At 40.2% G+C, this 16,600-nt stretch overlaps 1 protein-coding gene across 1 annotated transcript; it reads left to right on the plus strand.

The window, feature by feature from the left end:
• Positions 1-487: 487 nt before the first annotated feature.
• LOC311231522 (solute carrier family 22 member 7-like) lies at positions 488-14,503 on the plus strand (the record flags this gene model as incomplete). Its single annotated transcript, XM_084318135.1, has 10 exons — positions 488-865; positions 1,697-1,800; positions 8,387-8,541; positions 8,912-9,080; positions 9,798-9,921; positions 10,015-10,124; positions 12,499-12,713; positions 12,979-13,087; positions 13,195-13,401; positions 14,365-14,503. 10 exons carry the CDS (start codon positions 488-490, stop codon positions 14,396-14,398), a joined length of 1,605 nt encoding a protein of 534 aa, XP_084174261.1. The 3' UTR covers positions 14,399-14,503.
• Positions 14,504-16,600: the final 2,097 nt, after the last annotated feature.

Genomic DNA, 16,600 nt, shown 5'->3' on the forward strand with positions numbered 1-16,600 from the left:
CAGGATCTCATGAGTAATCCATTTAGCTGTTTTTTTATTGCATTACAAAGAGAGGAATTTCCCTTTGAATAGATTCCATGCCTCATCTGCATATTTACTGTTTAGTATGTCTATCCAGCTCATCTCACTAAGAGATTCAATAAAACGCTCATTGGAGTAGTTTTCATTGTTCTATAATGAACTAGCCAGTTAATAAATACTTTTTATCTGTTTGACATGAAGAGTTCCTTGGACTACAGTTTTCTTCTGGGGGTTCCAGTCACTTACAGTATGTGAAGTACCCATCTTTGTTATTTTTCTGTTCCTGACTTCTAAACATTAACTTTAATCGTTTGTGATATAAAATATGCTTTTCAGCTGGCACAGCAGTAATGGTTAACGCGGTGCTGGTAAATGTTTTTTTTTTTAGGCCACTGGATTGGAAGTTAAGAAAAGTTCTCAGTGCAGACCATTAGTGATCTGCTGTAACCTTTACAAGCGTTTGAAAATGAAAATCGATAACATCCTCTCAGAAATTAATGGCTTTGGGAAATTCCAAATGATTTTAGTCTTGATTCAGAGCATCTCTCGAATGACTGTGCCGTGCCACTTCCTGCTGAACAACTTCATGGCGGCTGTGCCGTCTCACCACTGTGACTTCAGCTCTCTGGATGATGACGGTATCTTTGGGAATCTGACCCAGGAACAGAGACTCGCTGTCAGCATTCCAGTGCAGGAGGATGGGACTCCGAGCTCCTGTCAGATGTTCACAGAGCCCCAGTATCGACTTCTATCCTCCAACACGACTGATGATGCACCAACTGTTCAGTGTCAGAGTGGATGGGTTTTTGACAACAGTACCTTTAAATCTACTTTGGCCACTGAGGTAAGTCCGTTATTTTCTATTTACTTAATTTGGCAAACAATTGTTCCCTGGTTAAATGTAAGATGATCATACTGAAGGGACTTGTTAATTTTGTTAAGACAATTAATTAAGTTAATTAAGACAATGCAATGTCATTTTCTGCAATCCCTAGTAAATGTCATGCTTTGTCACTGATATACTATATGAGGAAGCTAAATCTTAAAGATTTTAAAGATACAGAATAATTGAAGAATTACCAAATACTATGCCACATCAATGTGAACCACTCACACTGTAGCTGTATTCTGAAACCGAGTGTAATGTAGCCTACATAGCCTAAATGTAAAAATAAAGATAAATCCAGCCAGAATAATACTTTGCAAATCTTCAACTTAGTGGATACAAAATTTAGTTAGTGGCACAAAGAAATCTGCAAAAATATCAAAATTGTATATAGATCTTTTAGTAAGTGCATATGAAGAAAGCTGTGGGTTGCTTAATAATGCTGATTGCATCCCTGGTTTGCTCAAAACAGTTATTCCACTTCAGACATTACCATTTTCAAGGGGGGTATTTGAAAGCAAGCAAAACATTTTATATATAATATTACTGAGATTTACTTGCATACCCTGAATTACATTACTTATACAGCTGGTTGTTCCAATACTTCCATCTCTCTGACGGAGTCAACCAAGCTTTAACTCAGAAAGTTAAATAGTGACTGAATTAATGTACAATGGAGATAGAAATATCTCCGGTAGACATACAATCACGATTTTACTTTGAAATCCAAGTGTGCTTGAAACATGAAGACCATTGCAAACTGAATATATGTGTATGTTTTCTTCTAAGTGGGACCTGGTATGCAGCCAGAAAAGTATGAACAAAGCGACAGCCACTATCTTCTTCATCGGAGTTATGTGTGGAGCTCCTTTATTTGGATTCCTCAGTGACAGGTATAGGTTGCTACTCAACACATTAACACACAGTTATTCAAGAAAAACACATTAGTATGGATGTTTATTTCGCAACACATAACACATGGTAAATCAATCTTTATCTAATATATTTTTTAATAACTTTCTTTATTGGAAGTCTTCAAAAAATAAAAAGTATAGATAGTTATACAAATTATACATCTTCCTTTTTTTCCCCCCATTTCCCGTTCCTATCCCCTAGCCCCTCCACATCCCACCCACTGAGAGCGATAACAAACATACATATAATAAAAAAAAATATATATATATATGTGTGACAGACAAAAAAAAAAGAAAAAAAAATGTATTAAATAAATAAAATAATAATAATAAATAAAATAACTAAGATACTAATATAACTGGGTGAGAAGACAAGACATTTTAAGAAATGTATTCAAATAGGGGAAACAAACAGAGAGGGGGGGGGGGTGGAGGCTCAATTAGGGATGTCAAGGATTCTATGTGCTTTAAGGCCATGGTTACACTGGGCAATACAGCAACGTTTTTGTTGCTGAATGATTACGTTTGCTGTCCAAGTTAAAAATAAACGCAGTTTTGGCAGGATAACGCGTTGTCCTACTGGCAACGCTGAAAAGGTGTTTCCGTTTTGGATACTTGCCAAAACTCGCAGACAATGGTGCCATGTAATCTGCGCGAGCCGGATACGGAGCCGTTGTTGCTCAACGCCCATGCGCAGTAGAGACCCGCATGGTTATTTCCAGTGTTTACAGCAGAGCTGTCCCAAGTAGCTGCGGCTACCATGTGTTGTCAAGTTATTGTTATAAGGAGCCCAGTCCAAGCTACAACAGTCTGCATTCCCTTAACAATTGTTTGTATTGAGCCGTATTGTATTGTAACCATTCTGCAATCTGTTAAATAAAGTTTACATCCATTCATTCTGCTAGCATTAACGATTGCATGAGCAGCTGGCTAACGTGAGCTAACGTTAGCTACCTGCCGTAGCTACCTATAGCTACCAGACCCTGTTAGCTCAGAGCTCCTCTTTCAATCTTAACAAGCATTAAACAAAATGGCCCAGTCATATATTCACCTTTGTTTAATACATGAGGCGTTGTCTAATGTTATCTAGCTACTGATAGCTCCTGATATCATCAGTTTGGTGCTGGCTGGCTAACGTGAGCTAACGTTAGCTGCTAGCCACAATGCTATACTGTTATAATGGCATATCCCTATCACGTTAGCACGTAAGCTAACAAAATCGGCGACGATGAGACTAAACTCCGCTCTTGGTGGTCAATTGTGTTGATGTTAGTTTCGTTTCATCAACAAATGAGAGGCAGAACACACAGTGAATTTATCCGTTTTGTTTATTGCACTTTTATTGCACTTTCTTTGCTGAAAAATAAATGCTGTTGGCTAAATGGCTCACGCGAGCCATTTAAAGATGGTGGTTTTTTTTTTTTTTTTGCAGGAAGTGTATTGGCACATTCAATTGTCTGATTGTTTGAAAATTGCCTTCATGTTTGCCACCTACTGCCACCTACTGCTTTGGCATTGTACTACATCACTGTGCTCAGGAGGCAAAACAAATGTCTAACTCGCCTGCCATTACGTTGCGTTCTGGAAAGCGAAACTGACCTTGAAAACTAAACGAAAATACCCCTGTGTCTAACCGCAGCCTAAGTCTCCAGGTCTTCTCAAAGGTGTTAAGGGAACCATTAGGGCCTTTGAGTGAGAATCTGAGTTTTTCAATGTTTATGGATAATAGTAATTCCTTAACCCACCTATTGTGAGATGGAGGTTGGTTATGTTTCCATTTAAGAGAATAAGTCACCTGGCCAATAAAGTGGAGAAGGCGAGAACAGGATGTGCTATTTTAGAGGAAAGAGGCTGCAGAGGAACACCGAACAGGGCCACGAGAGGATCAGGGGTAATAGTAGTGTTGTAGGCTGTGCCGATAGTTTAGAAGATTTCAGACCAGAATGTGGCAAGGCTGGGGCAAGACCAAAACCTGTGGGTATGGTCGGCAGGGGATTGTTTGCATCTATTACATGCGTCAGAGACATTGGGGTAAATTCGAGAGTCTCAAGTTCGTATAGTGGACTTTGTGTATAATCTTGTGTGAGGCCGTGTCTCGAACAAATGGAAGATGAGTGGACAGAGTCCAAGGCCCAACCCCAATACTAATCAGACATGTCTATTCCCAGCTCCCGCTCCAAAGAGTTCTTAGGGCCGGTTACTGGGGTATCCGTAGAGGAGTTAATGAGATTGTATGGAGATTAGCCTTTTTTTCCGGGTTGAGAACCATTAGTAAGTCTATAAGGGTTTCCGGAGGACGACTAGGGAATTTGGGGTTCTGGTTCTGTGTGAAGTGCCTAATTTGGAAGAAACGAAACAGGTGGGATTTGGGAAGGTCAAATTTCTTTGCGAGGTCTGGAAAAGCCATGAAGGTCCCTTGGGCATAGAGATCGTTAAAGGTTATCCCTTTGTCAAACCAGACTTGAAAGGAATAATCAGTGCAAGAGGGCAGGAATAAATAATTGTAAAAATAGGGGAGAGGTCAGAGGCCCTATGGAGGCCGAGGTTTTTCCTTAGTTGAATGTGGAGTCGGCCACCACTGGGTTTGCAGAAAATCCAGTAACCGAGATAGGGAGCACAGCAGGGAGCGAAGAGAATATTTAGAGGAGGAGAGTTCCATATCGACTCACACTGGGCATAAGTTGTGTGTCGTGCCCCTCATCCAATATAAAAGTTTGTGAATGTTACAAGACCAATAATACTGCTGGAAATTAGGCAGTGCCAGTCCACCGAGCTCGTTGGGGAGCTGTAGTATTGATCTCCTGATCCGTGGATTTTTATTGCCCCAGAGGAAGGAGCTTATTAATTGATCGAGTGTCTTAAAGAACAACTTCTTAATGAGGACTGGGATATGGGTGAAAAGATATAAAAACGTTGGTAGCACTACCATTTTGACTAAATTGACTCTGCCCACTAGTGACAGTGGAAGGCCTGTCCACCTGTTGAAGTCAAGTTTGCACTTTTCAAGGAGAGATGAGATGTTTTTCGAGAACATTGTATGGATTGAATTGATGATGTTAACCCCTAGATATCTAAATCCATCTGTTGTATACTTAAAGGGGAAGAAAGTCCGGGGAATTTTTTTGGCTGAAGTGTTGATTGGAAAGAGTTCGCTTTTGTGAAGGTTTAACTTATAGCCCGAGTAGGACCTGAACTTGTCCAGTATATTAAGAATTATAGGGAGAGAGGTGGCCGGGTTAGACATGTACAGAAGGAGGTTGTCGGCATATAAGGACAGTTTATGAGCTTTTCCGGCCTGTGTGATGCCTTCAAACCTCTCTTCCTGTCTTAACCAGATGGTCAGTGGTTCGATGGCTAGGGCTAACAGAAGGGGGGAAACGGGGCAGCCCTGTCTGGTGTCCCGATGAAGGGGAAATTAGGCTGACTGAAGTCTGTTTGTATGGACCGAGGCGACTGGGTGTGTGTAAAGCAACTTAATCCAGGCGATAAATTCAGGGCTGAAACCGAATTTCAGCAGTATAAAGAAGAGGTACCCCCACTCCACTCTGTCAAAGGCCTTTTCTGCATCCAGGGAGACAATTATTTCTGGGGACTTAGAATTAGGCGATTGAGAATATTAAGGAGCCTTCTAGTATTATGGAAGGAGTGTCTACCCAGCATGAATCCTGTTTGGTTGATTGAAATTAAACTTGGTAAAACCTGCTGTAAACGTTGGGCTAGGATTTTGGACAGAATTTTTTTATCTACATTTAAAAGTGAAATGGGCCTATAGCTGCCACAGAGAATATGGTCCTTGTCTTTCTTGAGCAGGAGAGAGATCGAGGCCTCAGACATAGTGGGGGGCATGCAACCCTTCGAAAAGGACTCATTGTACGTTTTCTGGAGGATTGGAGTGATGGAGGCAGAGAATGACTTAAAGAATTCCATGGTGAACCCATCTGGGCCCATCTCTACCATTCTGTAGAGACATGATTGCTTCCAGTACCTCCGTGATCATAATCGGACCCCCCAAAGCCGTAGCCAGGTCTTTATCTATATTGGGCAAGACAATCTCCTCTGTAGGGTTGTTACCGTCCCATGTGTCTGGAGATCACTATGAGGCGTACAGTTCTGAATAAAAGGCTTTATCTAATATTTAACTAATTATTTTTGTGATTATTTCACAATAATTAACTCATGCTATATGCTGGTTACTTGAATAAATAAATAAATAAATAAATAAATAGATAAATTAGTTTATAACCAGCAGTGTTGTATTATGGTTATGATGCAGAAGTGAGTAGTTATGACTGCATTATCAGGTGACTTTGGCACTCTATGCTACCAAATGTATGGCAGTGGTGGGAGAAGTATGCTACACAGTTCCTTTACTTAAGTAAATGTAGAAATAAAATAGTACTCTGGTAAAAGTAAAGGTCCTCCATTCAGAATTGTACTTGTAAGTAAAAGTGAAGAATTTCATATTGAATGTACTTATGTGACGGGTCATATTGGTCTGCGTTGTGTTTGATGTTAAATGTTAATGTCCCGAGGGGGAGTCGAACAGGGGGCTCCCGCGTCCGCGGGCGACGACACAGGCCGCTGCACTAAGAAGTGAATTCACTCCTAACTACCGTACCTATGCGTCTGTTAACCCTGTTATGGGGAAGTGAGTTTAATTTACGAGCCCGCACTGCCACAGTCACTCGTCAACACACCTGTTTCCGTGACTGTGGACATACCCACGGGCTTCCCCGTTACACTCACCTCCCTAAACTCACGCCCCTCAGGACATCCGGGTCACTGGGCACCACTGTGACGGGTCATATTGGTCTGCGTTGTGTTTGATGTTAAATGTTAATGTCCCGAGGGCGTGTTGCTTTATGACAGGTCATGAGTGCAAGAATGTGACAATTTGACCATGTGACCGCGGCAACGCGGGAGAGCGGCAGTGCGGAAATAGGCTGTCTCTAAGACAAACTCTAACCTTAACCAGCTCCTTAACAGCGCCTAAACTTAACCGTTCTAACCTTAACCAACTCCGAAACAATGCCTAACCTTAACCTTAACCTTAACCATGCCTAACCTTAACCATAGAAAGAATATTGCCATTCTCTTTGACAAACTCTAACCTTAACCAGCTCCTTAACAGCGCCTAAACTTAACCGTTCTAACCTTAACCAACTCCGAAACAATGCCTAACCTTAACCTTAACCTTAACCATGCCTAACCTTAACCGGCGAAAGAATACACGTTAAAAAAAAAATCACGTTAAAAAAAAAAAATTCATGGGATTCGAACTCGTCAACAACGAACCGCAGGACCGCAGGACCGCTGCTATGCCAGGTGAGCTGAAGCGCCGAATGAAAATCATGGCGGATTCCTGCGGCGGTTACCTAATTCCGCTCGCACTCTGCCGCTCCGCTCGCTCTGCCGCTCCGCTCGCTCTGCCGCTCTGCTCTGCGGTTGCCGCGCCTGCCGCGGGGCATGGCGCAGCCAATCAGGGAAAACGCGGAAGCAAAAGCAGCACTCATGACATGTCATTAAGCAATAGGCGTCCCGAGGGGGAGTCGAACAGGGAGCTCCCGCGTCCGCGGGCAACGACACAGGCCGCTGCACTAAGAAGTGAATTCACTCCTAACTACTGTACCTATGCGTCTGTTAACCCTGTTATGGGGAAGTGAGTTTAATTTACCAGCCCGCACTGCCACAGTCACTCGTCAACACACCTGTTTCCGTGACTGTGGACATACCCACGGGCTTCCCCGTTACACTTACATACTGTATCAAAAGTAAAAAATATGGATTCTACTATTGGAATTCAATGGAATCCAATATATGTTTGTGTATTCCAGTGCTTGGGGGCATTCAACCCTTGATCCATTGATCTTATGGATGAAGGTTATGTTAAAGTGGTATATGGTTCAGTTATGCTGCTCTGATTAAAGGTTGTGTTAAATTGGTATGTGATTCAGTTATGCTGACTCTGATTACTTCCTCTTGAAGTTGGCAGGTTTCAAATAATAGTACATAATCTTTGCCAAGTTTTGCATGCAAAATATTTTCCTTCAAAGTAACTAGTGGGTTCAGATAAATGTAGTGGAGTAAGAATTACAATATTTCCTTTGGAATGTAGTGGAGTAAAAGTACAAAGGTATAACATTTTCATAAGGATTATAAATATATTTAGCAACTTTACTATAATATTATTGTTTTATAAACCATTTATTAAAAGCAGTGCAAACATTGCAATAAGGGGTCAAATAATGTTTATCAATGTTTTGGCTGCACACTATTTATAAGATATTTATAGTGTTAATAATTTATAGTAACTATTTATTCATAGATATGACATCATTTATAGGTTATTTCTTGAACTATTTACTAAAAAACATTTAGCATTTGCAGATCACTTCTTGTCAAACATTAGCGGTAACCATTAGTGATCACAAAATAGTCATTCGTTTGTAGCGGTATACTTGTAATTGATCAACAACCGTATTATACTATTATTATTCCTATAATTGTTGTTGTTGCTATTATGAAATATTAAATCTCTGTTCCTGTAATGTGTCTCCATGACCAGATATGGCCGCCGGCCCATCCTAATGGTGTCGTATCTGTCATCAGTGGTGTTTGCAGTTGCAAGTTCATTCTCCACATCATATGTTATGTTTGCCATCATGAGATACTTCACTGGAATGACACTTGCAGGGATAAGTATCATCTCTATTGTTCTAAGTGAGTATTGTTATTAAGCAAGTATAACACTGATAAATGATTCACGAGATGATAAATTGCTCAATATTTCATACTGTGTTATTTTGAAGGGGGTAACCTGAAGGGCAATTGTATGGTTTAGATCTGACCCGTTTGGACATTCTACAGAATAGAATAGATTTGAATAGAATAGAAAATTTAATTAAATAATAGAATATAATAGAGTAGAGTAGAATAGAATAGCTTGTTAAAGTTATTATTATTATTATTTATTAATCACTCTATAAATAAATAAATAAAATAAAAACTTTGTAGACCACTCTATGAAGTGTTTTTGAGCCACTATGAAAACAAATAAATAAAATACCATTTACAATGTCTTTTGGTACAGATGTCGAATGGTTTGGCATTGAGCACAGAACCTTTGCTGGGATAATTGTAAGCCTGGACTGGACACTTGGAAACTGGTTGCTGGCTGGGATTGCATACTTTGTGAATGACTGGAGGATGCTCATTCTGGCCGTGACTTCACCCCTGATAGTGTCCATCATTGCTTGGCGGTACGCAGTCATTTACTTCTACACTGTAAAATGCTCAATGCCATTACGAGAGGTTCTTAAAGGGAAATTCCACCCATTTTGAGTTATTCCTGTGCCCCCAGGACAGTTCAGTCAACATTTGTGAACATGCACCGCTCTCTAAACTCTAAAATGTGTGATGTCATAAAAATCATAAAATGTGGCTGCTTCATAGATGTATGGGTGCTGAGTTTGTGGAGCCATAAAATATTAAGTTGAGTTCTCACACCCAAATGAGGTTTATATTCTAATATTGCTAACAGGTCTGAATAATACAAATAAAAAAAGCTCACATAAACATGTTATGGGCCTATAAAGTCAGTGTCCCATTCATTGTCTATGGAGTAATACCAGACTTTACATCCAGGTGACCTTTAACATTTGGTGGTCTATAGCTTTAGGAGAGAGTGGTGCATGTTCACAAATTATGACTGAACTGTCCAGGGGCACAGGAATAACAAGTGAATTCTTAAAATGGGTGGCATTTCTATTTAAAGGAACACGCCAACATTATGGGAAATGCGCTTACCGGCTTCTCTAGAGTCAGACAAGAAGATAGATACCAATTTCCTCCCTGTACGTAGAAAGCTATCCGGCTGCAAGCTAGCCTAGCTTCGCACAAATGAATGGAAGCACATACGGACCACTAAGGTAGGCTAGTGTTGGCCTGTTCGTTTAAGGTGCTGTTTGTTATTACAGGTGGCTTCCAGAGTCCGCCAGGTGGCTCATGGTGAAGGGCAGGGCAGACTCTGCTCATGCTTACATCATGAAATGTGCCAAGACCAACAAAAGGTCCAAGTCTATGGATAGCATCACACCAGGGGTAAAAACAACTGTGACCTTTAATATGATATAATTATGATAAACATTACAGTGTTATACTGTATGATTTGTCTTTTCTTCCATTTGATTACAGACATTGTGTGAATCAGTGGGAGATGAAAGCAGAAATAAGAGGTTCACGTTTGTGGATCTCGTAAGGACTCCAAGTATCAAGAAACTCTCCATATGCTTAGGGATAGTATGGTAAGTGCTCCTATCATGAGGTGGTGTAACGTTGTGAGACTGACGTGAAGCAAGACATTTCTGGAGGCAAAGAAAATACACCAAATCTCACCTTGAGGCATCTATGGTGGATCAGTTATCAGAACTCAACATTCCCTGTGTTAGACTGACTAAGGCCCTCCCATAGTCGAGCAGACTGTACGCGGACTGGACTCTGCGGAGGTCCACTGGACTCTTTGAGCTTTCATAGTCGAGCGGACCTCCGTGGACCAATTTCCTACATGTCACGTGCCAGTTTACACAATTGTCCCCACGCTGTTCAACTTCTGTCATGTCGTCGTCATCCGATGTCAAAATAAAGAGTATGTTATCTCCGTTTCCAATATTTCGATAATAAAACGGGCAGTTTTACGCACTTGAATAACAGGTATATAGACTTGAGGTGGACAGCGCGTGGTGCTGAAATGACAAACACGCATTGCATGAAATAAAAGCACCAGTTTTATTTCAAAATATTGGAAACGGAGATAACATTCTATGTTATCTCCGTTGGATGTGTGCTTAGCTGGAGCTGAGGATGCTGAAAAGATTCTTATTGGGGATTGGAACACGGATATGCAACAAAAAGATGCACCCGTCTTCAAATCCTTCAATAGGTTTTGTGATCTGCACGGCCTCAGCCAGCTAATCACCCAACCCACAAGGGTATGTGAATCAACTCAGACTACCATTGACCTCATCCTGACCTCTGACAAGTCCAAGATCTCCAATAAAGGGGTTATAGCATGTGGGTTAAGTGATCATTATATGATATTCTGTACCCGCAAAAAGCTAAAACAAAAGGCTGGCTGTCACAAAACAGTCACATCTAATAATAATAATAATAATAACTTTATTTGTATAGCACTTTTCATACAGAGGTTGCAGTTCAAAGTGCTTCACAACAGTAAAAAATACAGGCATAAGCGAGCATAAAAAGATAGACAGGTAGAATCACAGTGTTTCACATTAGGATCTAGCATCCCAATAGGCTCTCCGCTTACAGTTTTCAGTAACACAAATAGTAAAAATTGTTTAAAATGATTCAGTTTAAAAATAGTCAAAAAATTATAAAATAGAACGGACATAAAAAATACAGGCATGAGCGAGCATAGCAAGATATGGCAAATAATCACAGTGTTTCACATTTGGATCTAGCAAATAATAAAAATAGTTTAAAATGATTCAGTTTAAAAATAGTCATCAGTAAGAAGTAAAAAGTGCAATAACCGACACATGAATTTGATAGGCAGTGTATAAGAGTAGGCAGGGTAAGAATAGTGCAGGTAAATACAAGTTGTGTCAGGATATCCCTGATGTTTCCATCTAGAGACCTCAAAACCTACTCTAGCGAGGCCTTTAACCTCGAACTGGAGAGTCTGGACTGGTCAGATGAACTCAATGGTACACTGGTTGAAGAAACTTGGCTTGGCTTCAAAACCAAATTTTCATCAATACTAAACAACATGGCCCCCCTAAGAACCACCAGGGTAAAAAATCGCGCTGAGCCATGGATGCACACTGAAATACTGACCGCTATGAAAGCCAGAGACAAAAAATGCTCTGAGTTTCGTAAAAGTCAGCCAAAGCTTACCAAAAGCATGAGCAGTGAACTCCAAGACCACGTGACTGAACTCAAACTAGAAAGAAACAGACTAAGAAATAACATAAACTCCATGATCAAAACTGCTAAAAAAAAATTCATCAATGACAAAACCGAGGAAAACAAAAATAAACCATGTGAACTTTTACAATTTTACACACTTCATTTAGAAAAGCCATTCAAACATCTCTCTCTTGGCACGGAGCGAGTGGTCAGAGTAAAATGCAGATCGGCGTCACATTAAATGCAGTTTGATGTCAACCAAAACGCCGAGCAGTGTTTTGTGTGACACCAAGTCAGGGGCGCGGACGTCCGCGCGTCAGAAAATAGGAGCTTCGCACTTGGACTCTGCTGTGGGTCTGCTGTCCGCTGAGATCAAAGCTCAAAGAGTCCGCGCGGACCTCCGCGGAGTCTGCTCTGTGTACAGTCTGCTCGACTATGGGAGGGCCTATGTGGAAGAGAAAGAGAGGGAGAGACTCTTGATATGAATATTGGATTATTATTTCAAAAAGATTGAAAACTGTTGCATTGATCTAATGGTATACCATAACATACAGACAATACACCTCCCAGCCCAAAACAAATGTGTTGTGCAGAGAGATTCATGTAACATGATAAAACAGCTCTATTTCTTGAGTGCTTCTCTACTTCTACATTAAGAAACAGTGGCACAGATTGCGACTATATAATGCAAAAACCCTTAACCCTAAGAATATAGATTGATATCTTAATGTCTTTTTTTTACCTCTTCAGGTATGGAGTAGCATTTACATATTACGGGATAAGTCTGAATATCTCTGGGTTTGGGCTAAACCCCTACCTTTCTCAGTTTGTATTTGCCACCATCGAGATGCCAGGAAAGATAGCAGTCTATTACCTCCTGAACAGAGTTGGCAGGAGGCCTTGTCAGGTCGGGACATTGGTGTTAACTGGAGTCTGTCTTTTCATCAACATGTTTGTTCCAAAAGGTGATTTTTTTTGGTTTTCACTCAATATATCCACAACACATTATTATATTTGTTTACTATATGGTGCTTTCAAAGGCAGTTGTATCCAGGTTGAAAAATGCAGCTATCTCAAACCCCACCCTCTTTTCTTGATCCTACAATCACAACTGTTGCAAGGGAAGCAACAGTTGTGATTCAAGGGTCAAGAAAAGAGGGCGGGTTTGAGATAGGTCCATTCTCTTATAGATCAAATGTCTACAAATGTCTAAATATTATTTTCCTCTAGAAATGTTTGTGTTTCGCACCGCCGTGGCTATCATTGGAAAAGGCCTATCGGAGGCAGCCTTTACCATCATGTTCCTCTACACGACTGAACTGTATCCCACCGTGGTCCGGTTAGTCCTCTAAACCCCACGATTCAATACAGCTGACAATATTGTTATGTCATGAATCAAAAGAAGTGAGAATTCGTCTTTACCTTTGAGCTCTTTTGATTATCCAGACAGAACGGTCTGGGCTACACCTCGTTCCTGGCCCGGTTGGGCGTGGCCATCGCCCCGCTCATCATCCTGTTGGAGGACGTGTGGCACCTCTTCCCTGCGGTGGTTTATTGTATAGCAGCAGTCGGGGCTGGTTTAGTGGCGTTGCTCCTACCTGAGACACTAAACACCCGTCTCCCAGAGTTCATAGAGGATATTGAGAAACCAAGGTAAAGAGATTTGTCACTTGAACATGCAGTAGTAGTGTGTCGTTTTCCCAGAGAGTGGATGACTCTTTTGACTGTCCTGCCATAATGGTTTTCGAACGGGATAGTGAGGATAGAGAATTACTTCATAGACCTTAGGGTGGAAGAATGACCTTATTTGACATCCAGGCTACTACATTGGTTGATGGTTCACAGCTGTATATGTATGCTGGTCTTTGCTTGCTTCATATCACAGCCAGGCAAATTAATATAGATCTCTTTTGATGGTACGTCATGTCATTTTATTTTATTTACTCAGAAGCATTTTACAATGGAAATAAGCATCTTGGTGACATCTTGATCAGATGTAAAATATGTTAGTTTCACTCCAAGTCGCATTCAATTCATCATGGAAGCGCTCAGTAAAAAAACAGACTCTCCAAATGTTTACCATTTCTCCAACTTCAGGGGAGTTGTTTAACAAATAAGTGGTCCGGATTCAGGTATGTTCAGGTAATATAAAATGCTTCTGAATATGTAAAATAAAATTACATGACGTACTGTATACATGGCAGATCAAAAGTTCAGTTCAGTCTATGTTAATTTGCAGCAACTACATTGGAATCCAAATGTGAAACAGCTGGCGTTGTCAAGTCCTGAGGGTATATAAGATGTGATGTAATGAGTTTGGACTTCAACATCACATCAATGAGTCTAGTTTCTCCTAAATGGACAAAAGTTAACAATTAGTTTGCCCTGTGAGCTTGGTTGCTAAAGAGTAATCTACAGTCATTTCAGGCTAATTCAAGAAGCTGGCATTCACACTTGACACAGTATATATCATATTATATGTGTTGAATATTATCCTAAATAATTATTTGTGTAGCCTAAATAACACTGTAGTAACACTGCAAGTTGATGCCCTTTTGTGAGGTCTCAGCAATCTTATGAATCTGATTAAACTAATAAGACTTTTCTTTATTGCAGAACGGAATCCATCAGGAGAAAAGGCATACAATAGTTAGACATCCTTACGAATCACTCCTGAAAAGGACAATATTGAACTGTTCAGTAGCACCATTCACTTTATCCATCTGGCCACCGTCTGGAAAATGATGTTGGGCAAATCTGGCACTGCTCCAGAGAACTGCACTGACTCTCATATTATCACAGCTGAGAATTGCATTAATTGATAGCAATTGGAGTATTAAAATATTATAAAAATGAAAAAATGACTGATGTTTTTTATTTTATTTTTTTTTTAGATTGATATGAACGTATATTACTCATTTGTTATCATATTTCAAAACACAAAAACGATAGTGGTTACTTGAATCCAGTAATCGTGAGTTTCTAATTACAGTAATGTTTTCTGACTGTTTTGATTATTTTGATTCTTGAAATTGCTTTTTTGAGTAGAAATATGTACAACGGCAAAGGTGGGTAGGGGCACAGCAGCTCAGTAATACAGAGTGTCACTTGACCATGTAATGGCTTGTAGGTAGCCAATGCAAGGAGTCCAGTGTGAGAGTGATGTGGGCACTACAACTCGACTTATTCAGAGGCAGGTGCAAGCAAACAAAGGCATGAATAATTATCTCCCAAATCTGGAAAAGACAGGGTTGAATTAATTTGTGAATATTCCTCAGTTGGAAAGGTAAAATAAATAAATAAATATTGTGTCTGTTACTATGCTTGAGTAAATTGTAATGAACCAAAGGAGAATAATAATTATTATTATTATTTTTAATCATCTTTGACGGTGAATAACTCCATGCTAATATTGACCAGTGAAGAATTGCCACTGAGCTCATTTCAGCACCTTATTGAGATCAAGTGTACAAAAAATCTAAGCAAATTAATAAAGGGCAGATGATTTACAGGGTTCTTTGTAGATACAGTACTGAATTTTGCCATCCGGACACATACAATTTTAAATATGAATATAGAATATCAAGCCTATAAATGACCTTATTATGGCCAAGTCACTGTCATACATCTATGGATGTAATTGGGGGACCGTAAGGACCTTAAGGCTTAACAGGTCACAAATGAACTAGGGTACCGTAGATGCCACCAGTGGCCTACACACTCAAAACAAATAATTAAAAGCTCAAAACCCTGCAGCAACTGTGTTCCAGCAATAAGCTGGGGGGGGGGGGGGGAATCTGCATTCTCTATTTAAAGTCATCTACAAGTAAATGAGTGACCACTGCTGTCCCTGTCGTCTGCTGTCCACATCACCATTCCTCCTCAAGGTGTCGGGCTCCTTATTCACTTCCATTAATTTTGGGTCTAAATATCATACTTCTGAAGTATAAACTAGCTGATGTGCAAATTTCAATAAAGCAGAACATTCTGATGTATGTGACATTTGATGTGTGCTGTGTATCTTTGACTTGCATAACATGTTCAGGGAGTGGTTACCATGGTTACCTGCCTTGATGGAAGAAAGATTGTAAACATTCTGTGAGAAGTTGTTCCTATACTCGTAATTTGAAAATGGCAACATTAGCTTAGCTAAAAATATATTACACTGAATAATATTGCTGTATTGTTTGTTTATAATTCAGAAGTGACATGGTTCTCAAAATTAATGGAAGTGAATGGGGAACCTGACACCTGGGAGGAATGGCGGTGTTGACAGTGGACGACTTACTGGTAAATACATTTTATATAGTGCTTTTATCCAAAGTGCTTTACAATTTTGTTCCTCACATTCACCCATTCACTCACATATTCATACACAGATGGCAGAGGCAACCATCATGCAAGGTGTGAACCTGCTCATCGGGAGCAGTTAGGGGTTAAGTGTCTTGCTCATGACACGCTGCCCGGGAGGAGCCGGAATCGAACTGGGAACCTTCCGATTACCAGACGACCCCTCTACCTCCTGGGCCACTGTCGCCTACTTGCTGAATTTTGACAAGTTCTACTAAAGTGAAATATCCCTTTAAGTTTGAGCTTATTATGGGATAGCTTGAAATCTACAGTACCCCACCCTACTGGTAGATCATTTGTGATATTGAGCCATATTGCTTGGAGGAGGATGCAAGCAACTTTTCTTCAAGTCTTATCCTTGTCTGAAGGTTTGTGCTGTGCCGAATTGATTTCTCAATCAAATAATTTCATACTATTGTGTTGTTGACTGATCTTTTATGCCTATATTTATGTATTTCTACTATTACCATGCCCATACTTGTACCCCCCCCCCCCCCCCTCC

The sequence above is a fragment of the Notolepis coatsorum genome, assembly GCF_963971535.1.
Source record: "Notolepis coatsorum genome assembly, chromosome: 7".
In the NCBI taxonomy this organism is placed as follows: domain Eukaryota; kingdom Metazoa; phylum Chordata; class Actinopteri; order Aulopiformes; family Paralepididae; genus Notolepis; species Notolepis coatsorum.